General features: G+C 37.2%; 1 protein-coding gene across 7 annotated transcripts in view; it reads right to left on the bottom strand.

Moving 5' to 3' along the window:
• Positions 1-12509, bottom strand: part of PALLD (palladin, cytoskeletal associated protein) — a 372024-nt gene that overhangs the window by 203236 nt on the left and 156279 nt on the right. For all 7 annotated transcript variants that reach the window (XM_019731450.3, XM_019731447.3, XM_019731449.3 and 4 more), the window contains 2 exons: positions 2608-2674; positions 1286-1391 (listed from right to left, as the gene is read on the bottom strand). In XM_019731450.3, coding sequence (XP_019587009.2) covers positions 1286-1391; positions 2608-2674 — 173 coding nt within the window. The remainder of the gene's footprint in view (positions 1-1285; positions 1392-2607; positions 2675-12509) is intronic.

Below are 12509 nucleotides of genomic sequence, written 5' to 3'. Positions count from 1 at the left end.
TTATTTTTAATTTGTATTCTTTTTTGACATAGGCATATAGGAAATGAAGAAAAAAAGGAATATATTATTTTTTTCTTGATGTGCAAAAAATGAAGAGGCTGTAACGTTTACTGAAAGGCATTCATCTCTGGAGAAAGATAAGGATTTCAGAGTAGTGAATGGACAATATTTCTCTGTGTACAGTCTTTTATTTTCAAACAGTCTGGATTTATTATTCACTTCTATATCAGCGATTACTAGTTTTTTAACCTAAGATGACGATAATCTGATACAATGTGTCTAAATTTTCCACATGACATCATCGAAGATGTTGGCAGAGTTATAGAGATGGACGGATGGTAATGGGACTTATTCATCATCCTTGTAAGACTTGTTCTAGGCTTGTTATTCAGGAGACCTGGGTCTTACTTTTCACTGTCTTTTTATGTCCAAAGAACGTATGAACACTTATATAGTATTTAGTCTGTGCCAGGCACTATTCTAAGTGTTACATGGAGATTAACTCACTGAATCCTCATGACAATCCTGTGAGACAGATGGTATTATTATTTTCATTTCACAGATAAAGAAAAGTAGGCACCGAGAAGTTATATCACTTGCTCAAGGTCTCTTAGTTCGTAGGTGGTGGAGCTGGGATTCAAACCGAGGCAGGATGAATCCAGAGCCTTACCCTTCATGTCACCTTGCCAACATACAGTAAAGCAATGGAATTTCTCTGAGCACTTCATTCTCCCAACGATACAAGTGGGGTATATTACTTTCCATTCAGTGTTCCAATCACATTTAAACCATTTTAAAATGTACTGTTTACATCATTATAGCATTTACATATTTAGATGCATGTGTGTCTTTCTTGAACTGTTTTTTTCTTTTTATCTGTTTAGCGGATGAGAAAACTTTTGTTGGTATGTGTACTTCTCTTGTCTTCTCATTTGTTGCAATGAGCTAATATATGTGGCTAAACGGAAGGAAGCACATATGGGGGAGAATAGTCAAACAGTCAATAGCTAAAACAGACAGCTTTTTATCAGATCGTTGGCTATTAGCGAAGTTCCAAAGGGAAATACAGATTTTGACTAACTCGTGGTGTGGCTTCCATTAAAGATTCTTTTTAGTGGATTAAAATGAAGAACTTCACTGACCATTTTCTTTTCTCCCAGTAGTGTTTCCACCTGGAAACGATTCCAAGGCTGTGGACTAGTTGAACTGAAAGCTATATTCTTTAAACCAAGAAGTTTGCTAATGAGCTTGACTCGTTATGGGTGCTGGTCCAAGACACACTTACCTGTTGAACAGGAACAGATAATGGCTGAATCACAGCTGTGGTCACTCCGGTCTTTGGAGATGATGATCCTATTGTCAGGGAAACAGAAGTTGTTTTCTTTTGAGCTCTGGAAAATAGAGAGGCACGTGTTCAGTCAGAATTTTTTTTTTTTAAAGCAGGAATTATTCTTTAAAACATTTCCACAGAACAGCCCCATTTCTTTTTGTGTACTTAATCCACTTCAACTATAAGTGCTCCAGAAACAGGAACAGTCAGAATAGCTCTAGTCAGTACATGCATAGAATGGACCGTATAGATATTAGCGAAGTAAACACATAGGTAGAATAAAAGTCACTGTGTGTAACGCAGCTATTATCAGAGAACCTCAAGTACTGAACTTAAAAATCCTAAAAGAAAATACTTAGAAAAAGTCCAATCTTTAGCGGTAAGCAGATATTTGAAATCTTTAGGGTTGGGGTTCTATATTTAATTGAAAGTTCGGGCTGTCTATTTTAAGTCTAGCAGCTGTTCTTTATTCTGGTTTCTTATTTTGTTGAGAGTGTCTTGGAATTTTTGTCTTTTCTTAGTGCATAAAAGTAAGGTGTAGAGAAAGGTTAAGAAGAGTTGGTTTCTAGGCCCAGTTTTGCTAAGTTGCTGGCTGTGTAATCTCAAGCAATTCATGCAACTTCACTAAAATGAAAGGCAGGAGAGTACATATGTGATTTTATTATGGTCCCTATAGCATTAATATTTGGTGATTAATTGATACTGAATGGATATAATTGTTACGTATATACTATGTAGCATATCAAAGAAATTTATTATCACAGTCTCAATATTTATAGAGTTTTCCATAAAATCTATCAGGTTTTATTTGACTTTTGCAAAATATTAAGATATTAACATTTTACTAATCACCCATGTCTTTGTAGGAAGAACTACACTTTGATGGATTTTCATGACAACATCTAACTGGAAGTAGACTTTATCCAAATAGAAACCTCTTTCTGGCCTAATAAGATATTTCCCAATTTGTATAAACAAATTGATCCTCATTTACATTTTCACATGAATTTTCTCTCAACGTGACCATTCTTTTTATATATTTATAAATGGTTGTCTTTGAAATTAACATTTATATGGTTAGATTTTGGCATATCAATAATGAAATGCAGACTTCAAGTTCAAATTCATAAGTTAAAAATTGTGGTTCAGGTATTTATATTTGATTAACATCAGTTGACCTCTTCCTTCAGAGCAAAACACATGTATCTTCATACCCCAACAATTCTGCTAACATTCTTTGCTATATAACTTATATTAAAAGAATCATAGGTACTTACTGTGGCATAGCTCCAGGTTTTGATTTGAAAGCTAAATTTTCACTGTCAGAATCTGATGAACTGGCACCTGAGTCAAAAATAATAATAAAGTTAAGATGTAAGTAGTATCTATAAACTGCTTCAAAGAGTCATGTTCTTCCTTCTTAAACAATAACATATAAAGTCTTATTTTGAAATAGAAAACTTGGACTCTGTCTTTCAAAAATCATTTCTTAAAAAGGAACTATGAAAACCTTCTTCAAAGCAACATGGTTTTAACACCAGATTATTAGTTTCATTTCTATCAATGGCTGTTATCACAACCATATTTTTCAATGGCTTATAAACTATGAAATGAATTTGTGTGTGTCTGTGTGCAAAACATCCATCATTTTAAACTTTAAAACTTTCCTAGGAGACTACTTTTCCAGGTGTGGATTATTAATATCTTCATTACTCATTAATTAGGAAATGGTTTCTGACTCTTTGATAAACTAGAACACGACAGTGGCTTCATTCTTGAATGAGAGGGTCTCTGGTTTTGGATCATGTCTCTCCAAATTCATTTGCCTCATTACTGTTCTTGAATTAAGGGTCAGATTATTAGTTAAAATGCAAACTGGTCTCACATTTTAGGTCTATGGCCTTACCACTCTGAATGCACCCGATCTCGTCTGTTCTCACATTTTAATGCTTACGTATTTTGTGAAAAGACATTTTAAATGACATTTAAAATAATGGTGATGGTTAGAAGTATATTCTTGATATTTCTTTTATGAAACATTGAACTTGATGTAAATTATCTATTTAAAAATATTTTAATATAAAATAATACATGCTTACAGAAAAGGAACCACATAGCACAGAATTGTGTGATAGAATAGTATAAACCAGTGGATTCCTTCCCTAATGCCATTCAGCACATGTTAACAGTCTGGTATGTATATTTCAGATAAATTTCATGTATCAACATACATATATTTATGTACATATTTACACAAATGGAATCACACTATATGTACTCTTTGCAATTAGTTATTTTTGCCTATCAGTACATTTAAAAAACATGCATTTACTTCATTCTCTTGGATGGCTGCCTAGCGTTCCTGCCTGTGACTATAATATGTTTCTCCAGCCTTTATTGATGTTGAAATAATCATGTTTAGGTAACTCGGCTGGAATGTTGGCTGTCCCTTCCTATTTATTTCTATAACTACCACCTAGTGTAGGCTTTCTTCACCTGGTTCCTGGACTACCACAATAGAGTCTTATCTTGTCTTCCCATCTCTCAAATTTGTCTTCAACCTATGTCAGATTAATTCTCCTATCTTCTAGAACCTCCTGCACTTCCACATCACATAACCCCGATCCAGAGAGTTGAACATACTCCCTGGTGTATCTACTCCGTTAGGTAATGGGAACACAGCAGTAAACACACACACACACACACACACACACACACACACACACACACACACAGCCCTGTCTTTGTGGAGATTACATTCTTTGGAGAACACAGACAATAGACAAGGTGAATAAATATGTGATATGGTGGGGAATTAAATGGAAAAATATAAAGTGGGATAGGGGCATTGGAGTGATGGGAATGCAGAGGGATGCAATTTTAAGTAAGGTGGCAAGGAAGGCTCCACCAAGATAGAGACTTTAAATAAAGATCCAAAGATGGTAAGAGCTTTCCCTTCTTGGTCTTTTCTATGATTGTACCTTTAGTTGTATTATTTGGATTTGTAGGAAGCTCTTACCCAGTCTTTTCTTGATAGTCTATCTTTTAAGATCAGCCCACTTATTTTTCTGTGCTCTGTCTTTTCTGAACTCCTAGTCTTCTTGTTTACGCTATTCACATCACTTATAATGTCACATCTGCTAGAAAATTATAAGTTCTTTGAGAATTGAAGTGGTGTTAAGAAGGGAACTGCCAATTTTTGAGTACTTACTATTTTCCTGGCAGTCTGCTCGGTGTTTTACAGCATTTAATTATTATAATAATGAACCTCACTCAGAAGTGAGTTACACCCAATTACAGATAAGAAAATTGAGGAACCAAGAGGTTAAGCAATTTGCATAAGTCACATAACCAGAAAGCATTGGCGACAGGATTTGCACTCGTGTCTTTTGAACTCATGGCCCATGACCTCCCCCATACACTAAAACCTTCATGTGCTGCGCATGTCTGCACTCCTCCTTAGCTTCATGCCTTGCTCACGGCAGGCCTTTTACTTCTCACCAGGATGAATGAATGGAACTAGCGAATTCCAAAGCTTGTTTGGGGACAGGGAGTGAGTGGACTGTGCAACTACAGAAGAGCAGCATTGTTGGGGGTAACAGCGGTGGGAGGCAAGTCTAGAAACTCAGGGTAGAACCTGGAATAACAGGGCCAGAGTGTTGGGACTTTATATGTAGGCACTGAGGGTGGTGACTGGGGAATTAACTATGCAGGATGAACTGAGGGAGTAGGAGAAAATTAAAAAACAAAACAAAAAACAGAGCTAAACAAACAGCAAACCATCTAAAACAGGTGACAGATAAGGAGAAACTTAACCGTGATGAGGAGGTGGGGGAAGCCGAGCAGGGGAAACAGAAAAAGCAGGAGACTTAGTTATCAGAAAGTCATGGGAACCTGAGAGAGATCGATTTTACTAGAATCATGAGCATGCTAAGGAGAGGGCTGGCAAAGTGTCTCTCAAAGTGGCCAGAAATTGGGGGAGAGAAATAGCTATTTTCATCCGATTCCACACAATTAATTCATTAAAAAAAAATCCCCTCAGATTACCTCTATTTAGAAAGCCATTCTTTTTTTCCCCACTCCTTTTTGCTCCTTTTTTCTAGCTGATTTGAACAGAAAGGTAAGGGATGAAGAACGTTGTGTCCCTGAATACGAATATACTGACTAGTGTTCGCACACCTGTCCAACCCTTGTGAAATCTCAATGTCACCTTCTGTCTCAGGTGTCAGCACAGCTCTTGCAGACAGTACCAGATCAAATCTCCCCATCTGTGCCAGCAAGATCCCTTCCCTCCCCTCAGGGCGACCCTTCCCTCCCTCTTCTTTTCTGCCTCCTCCCTTCAGTCATCTGCTTTGCACCTGCTGCTCAGGAATCAACACTCCTGTCTCAGGTTAACATTTTTCTCTGTATTTCTCCAACCATCACTTTCAGTGTTTTATGTAGGCACCAATCTGAAAGAGGCACACATTCCAGTGCTTGCAATTACTATCTATCTGCTCATCAAATACGTACCTGCCTAAATGCTAATTGTATCTGTACTGTCTCCCACAAAGAATGAAGGAATCAAATGCTGATGATCTTCTCTTTATTGTAGTGATGAAATGCAAGAGGAAGTGTCATAAACACGAGCCTGCTGTTTTGACTTTAGAAGGTGTTACCTTTTCAGTTTTAAAACGTACCCAATTTAATACTTCCTGGTGGGAAAAGGCCCACAAAAGGCACAGTAGCAAAAACTAAAGAAAAAAAAATCATTTTGAATACCACTACCCAGATACTTTGGAGTATATCCTTCTATAGTTTATCCTCATGTACAAATATAAATAATAAATATATTTTTAAAAGATGACAATTCTGTAATAGTGTTTAATTTTTGCCCCCTCCACTTAATACATTGGGTAATGCCTTTCCATGTCAATAACCAAACATGTACTTTATAATTTTCTAGTAGCTGCTTCAAATTCATTTGTGTGGATTTGCCTTCATTTTATCACTCCACTGTTAATGGATATAGTTATTTCCATTTTTTAACATCTCTCCAGAAAGGTGTGTAAAACAGCAATATATCAAAATGTTCATTTCCCACACATTCATGAAATCACTGTTTTAATTATTTTTATTTTTGTCAATCTGATATCTTCCCTGATTAAAAAAAGCTGTAATTTCTGAATGAAAGCAAATTAGATGTAAATCATAAATAGCTTCCACCTCAGGAAACAGGAAGTCTTCATGAAAGTAGATATAAACCATTAAAAAATTGTATATACACATATATGCGCGTATATGTATATTTAAACCCCTGAACGACTTTAATGAATCTAGTCATGGAGTTCATCCTTTGTACATGTTTTGCTTTTCAAAATTTAAGGACTAAATACACTCCACCCCCACATTTGTATTATTCATTTCTCTCCCTCCCTTCTTTCTCAGTTGCTATAATTACCAGCACAGCAATAATCATTCAACAAGTTCAAAACACACCAGTGCAAATCCTGTTGCCATTGCTTTCTGGTTATAGAACCTTAGGCAAATTACTTAACCTCTTGGTTCCTCAACAATCTTTTAACCAAAAATAGATTACATTTTAAAAAACAAGGCAGAAAAGAATATACAGAGTGAAATATACACACAGGAAAAAGATGGGAAAGATCAAAATACTAAAAGTGATTGACACAGGGTAATAGAATTACACATGATTATTATATTTTCTTGTTATCTATATGTTTTTGATTTTTGAAAATGAAAATATGTTTTTATGTTAGCAATGACAGCTCACAATATGGATAGGCCCAACTCTAGGGGATTAACTCATTCAATCCTTACAACAATCTAATTTTCTCCATGAAGAGATGGAGAAACTGAATTATAGAGCCAGGGAATAACTGTTCAAAGTCATGGAGCTTGCCAGAAAATATTATGCAAGAATGGCCAAAGCTGTCCATAGATTCCTTTAGCTTCTCGTAGCACCTTTTCAAAATCCAGCAGAAGACACCGAATGCTTAGAGAGCCTTTATCCTGCTGGGATCGACAGGAGCAATTACTCATATAACATTACAGCATGCTTCCATGTGTCACTTAAAAGGGGCTCAACGTTTTATCTGATTATTTGAAACACTGAGAATCTATAAATAAATATCAAACAGAATCTGCTAATGTGCATCATGTTTGAATATCCCTGCCCCTTCCCTACCTTTAAATGCCGCCCTGCCCTCCTCTCCATCAGACCCAACTCTTTATCCACAAGGTCCACTTTAACCTGCCTCCCTTTATCCCACATTTCAGAACTACCATCCTGCTCTCTTTGGAGCTCCTAACGCTATAATGATCTGTGCAATCTGCTTTGCAATCAGGAGGGGTGACAGTCGTGGAAACCTGAGACGTCTATATTTATTTCGTATGTTTATGTTTACCTTTCCTATTTACATCATGGAATTCTTGAGAGTATCTCTTCACCACCTAGTTCTGGAGGGTAATCCCCCTCACCGTCTAGCACCCATGTGAGCCTGAATCTGTTTCCTTTATCCTTTCCAAAGACTTTGCTCTCTATTTTATTCTCTCTCCCTTCTGCACGATGTATGTTTTCTCTCCTGGGGTATTTTCATTAGCATATAAATATGCTCCATTAATTCTGGTATGAAAACAAACAAACTGCAAAAAAAAAAAAAAAATCATCTTTCTTATACAACAATTCCACTTCTGGGTATTTATCCAAAGGGAACGGAAATACTAACTTGAAAACATATCTGCACCTCCACATTCATCACAGCCTTATTTACAATAGCAAAGACATGGACACACCCTAAGTGTCCACAGATGGATGAATGGATAAAGAAAATGTGATATATATGTGTACACACACACAAATGAAATATCATTCAGCCATAAAAATAAGAAAATCCTGCCATTTGCAATCACATAGATGGACTTTGAGGGCATTATGCTAAGTGAAATGAGTCAGAGAAAGACAGACACCACAAGATCTCACTTATATGTGGAATCTTAAAAAAAAACACACACAAAAAAACCACCCAAACTCGTAGATACAGAGAACAGATGGGTGGTTGCCAGAGGTGGGAGGGGGGAAGGTTTGGAGGGGTGGTGAAATGGATAAAGGGGGTCAAAAGGTACAAACTTCCAGTTATAAAATAAGTCCTGGATATGTAATGTGCAGCATAGCAACTATTAATACAGTTAATAATACGGTATTACATATTTGAAAGAGTAGATCTTAAAAGTTCTCATCACACGTTGAAAAAATATTAATAACTATGCATATATATGGCAATGGATGTTAACTAGACTCACTGTGGTGATCACTTCGTAATATATTCATATAATGAATCATTATATTGTATACCTGAAATTAATATAATGTTATCTGTCAAATATTCCAATTAAAAAAATATATTTCTTGACCCTACACGTTTTCTGTTTTTGCAAACACAGGGCCTCTACCTCTGCTGGAGTTTGAACAAAACTTTCCTGACACGATCTATTAGTTGTTGCTTCCCTTTTCATATTTTGCTAACTGTTCTCAACTCATTCCATTTGATTGTTGGTCCTCTCCACGTCCCCCAAACCCTTCTGGTTAAACATGCACAGTTACTAAACCCAGGGGTTTTCTCCGAACCTCATCTGACTGAACTCTCAGCAGGAGTGGACAGAGTTGGCATCACCCTCCTTCCTGAAACACCGTCTCTTGCCTCACCTCACTCACTACCTGGTTTCTCTCCCATCCCAGCAGCTCTCCTTCATTGGCATCTCCTCCTTTGGAAACACCCACAGATAGGAGGGATTATCCAGGCTCAGACCTGATCCCCTTACTCTGCCCCATCTCCCTTTCTCCCTCAGGTCTGCCTAGTAACATGTCCAGTCCCATAGATTTACTTGCCATCTGCATCCTGATGCTCCCAGATGTTTTTCTCACCCCGTGTGTTAGACTATACTCACATGTCCAATTACTACCTTGACATAGCCACTTGGCTATCTAAATAGGAATTTCAAACTTAGCAGGTTCAAAACAGAACACTTGTTTCCCTCTGTCCCCTAATTCTGTTCCTCCCCAGACTTCCCCATTTCAGAGATTGGCACTATTGTCCACACGGATGGTAAAGCTGAAATCCATGGAGAGTATCTGATTCCTTTCTTGCCCTCACCCCCTCATGTAATCCACCCCACGACTTCCGGACACTACCTCTGAACTCTTAAGTCGGACTCCCCTCGCATCCCGCCACTTACACCCTCCCCTCCTAAAGTACCATCATTTCCCCTCTGTACCTCGGCAACAGGCTTCTAACTGATCTCCCATTATAAGCCAAAGCAACGGTTTAAAAATACAAATCAGATAATGTAACTTTTCAGTTTAAACCCCACATGCTTCGTGATGTTATTTAGAATAAAGGCCAGACTACTAACAGAGACCACAAGCTCCGTGGCTCACAGGAGCTGGCCGCTGCCCAACCCTCCAAACTGCCTCTTCTATGTTATGCTCCAGCTACTCGGGACTGCCTTCCGCTCCAGGAACACATCTAGTCTTCCCCACCCCATGCCTGTATTCATGTCCTCTGCCTGAAACACTCGTTTCCCAGTCTTCCTATTGGCTTCTTCTCAGGGTTCTGGTCTGAGATCCCCTGTCATCTCTTCAGAGAGGCCTTCCTGATCACCCTATCCCGTCAGCCACCTTTATTTGCTTCCCAACACTTGCTGGTGCTGGAATTATTTATGAGTTTTCTCCCTCCTGTCCTGGAATGTCAGTGCAGTGAACACACAGGCCTGTCCCGTTCACCAATGTGTCCCCAGCATCTAGACCATGGCTTGCCCTCAGTGACTACTTCATGAATGACTGAAGAGTGCTCAGTTATGTGCCTTGAAAAATGCTGTGCTCAGATCCTAAATCTTGATACTAGATTGAAGTAAGGATTACAGCTACCCCAATAATGAGTGTATCTGCATTTTATTCTTAGTAGTTAAGAGGGCAGATTCAGGAGTCACACCCGCTGGTTTTGAATTCTTGAATCCCATGTATGCGTGTGTGTGTGTGTGTGTGTGTGTGTGTGTGTGTGTGTGTGTACGTATGGATGTGTGTGCACGTGTGTGTTGTGCTATTGGGCACTACTTAGCCTCTATAAGCTTCAGTTTCCTCAGCCATAAAATGGGGATAATTTTTGTCAGGATTAAATGAGATAATCCATGTAAAAACAAAGTGCTTGGTTCCTCATTAACACTAAACAGTAGCTACTGTTCTTAAACTCATTTCTTTTGTATCATTTTAAAATGTGATGCCTAAGACAGTGAAATTTAGATAGTTTCCCACGAGTATTTGTTAAACTTAAATTTCTCCTCTCTAATAGACCCCCAGTGACTGCATACTAATAACAGCATCTTTTAGGAAACAATTCAATAGTGATATGACTAAGTTGAATTTAGTGCTAGACAAGCAAAATATAAAAATTTCTTACTTAGTCATAATAGCCTAAGAATTGATCTGAAGTTCTTGTTCACAGGGATAAAAAGACACTGAAATCTAAGGCTTTTTTAAAAAAGGGATTATCCATATTTCACGAGGCTGATGGGCTAGTTTTCCAGAGCATTTTATATTAGGCACAGGAGACTGACTCTTACTGGCTCTTTCTTCTTGCTCTTTCCAGCTTCCTTATCTTCCCTTCATACACAATCTATCTGAAGTCACAGATACCCAATGGCTGGTTGGCTATCTCAGTAAATTCAGTGTTACCATATGGAAAACTGTGCAGTGGAAAAAATCTACTATCTTTGTTAAAGTCCAGCGCATAAAATATACGTGGCATGGAGAACGAGAGGTGTACTTTTCGGACATTGAACAGCTCACCCAGATGATGTCAAAGGCAGAAGAAGAGGACTGGTGGGTCAGAAGATCCAAATGTAATCAAATAAAATTAGAGACTACATTGGGAATGTTTTGGGTCTACCGGAGTTAGATACTAAAACTGGTTTCAGAGGTAGAGAAATTTTTCCTTTTTTTATATGAAAACTGAATATATCTTATATATCTTGCAGTTAATCTTTTAAATTCATCTGTATCCTTATAACACTATATTTTTATATTATACTATCACTTATCATTACATATATATGTATGTATGTATATATAATATCTATATGTGTGTGTATATATATGTGTATGTATGTGTGTGTGTGTGTGTGTGTGTATATATATATATATATATATATATATATATATATATATATATATTAATGTGCCCATCTCTGCTTTTAGATTGGGAATTCCTTGATATCAGGGGCTGTGTCTTAGTCATATTTGTACCTGCACTACCTGGCACATAGCAGGGTCTTAAAATGCTGGCTGATTTGAGTTGATAGGCTATTACTTAAACTGATGTGATTTCATTTAACATATCTAGTATTCAAGCAATATACACTAAAATTCACATTTCTAGCAATGCTGAAAGCAAATAAAGCATTTAATTTTAAGATGCTCTATCTGAACTCGGATTCGGGAGACAAATCCGATCATTGTTAACAAACAAGTTTTTCATTGGAAGTTTAAGTTCCTTTCTTGTATTCTAAACTACTTGGAGAAGTTTGCTGCACAGCCCGTCCATGACGAATACTTACTAACTTATTGAATGTTAAAAATATTTGTCATTCTTTTTCTATTAATTTAACACTTTGATATATGCGTGACACAGTAAAGAATGTGGGCCCTGGAGCGAGACTGCCTGGGTTTAAATCCTTGTGTAACTTTGAACAAGTCCCTTAACCTCTCTGGGTCTCAATTGACACATTTATAAAAAGAGAATACTAACAATAGCTGATAGGCTTATAGTGACATTTAAATGGTTATGTAAGTATATGTGTGCATTTATAAGTCCCATGTAGGCATTAGTTATTGCTAGCTACAGAATGTTTGCTTTTATTAACAGGACAAGGTCCTTTGAAAAGCACACAGATGTTTGCCTTCTAAGACAATGCACAGAAACGTTTTATTAGAAGTAAAGGTATACGAGCTTCGTGGTCACAGTTACTTCTAACACTCAGTTTTTGGTGTAAATTCTTAAAGGAGCTATAAATGATGGTTCACATCCTGCTTTCTTCTTCTTTAAATAATGAAATGATTTGGTGGTATGAAACAGTAAAACAAATAGTAAAAAGTGGAAAGCTCAAACATTAATTTTCTTTCTGT

Source organism: Rhinolophus sinicus, chromosome 15 (genome assembly GCF_057876585.1).
Source record: "Rhinolophus sinicus isolate RSI-liver-muscle chromosome 15, RSI-T2T, whole genome shotgun sequence".
In the NCBI taxonomy this organism is placed as follows: Eukaryota; Metazoa; Chordata; class Mammalia; order Chiroptera; family Rhinolophidae; genus Rhinolophus; species Rhinolophus sinicus.
This window is presented reverse-complemented; position numbering and strand designations above follow the sequence as displayed.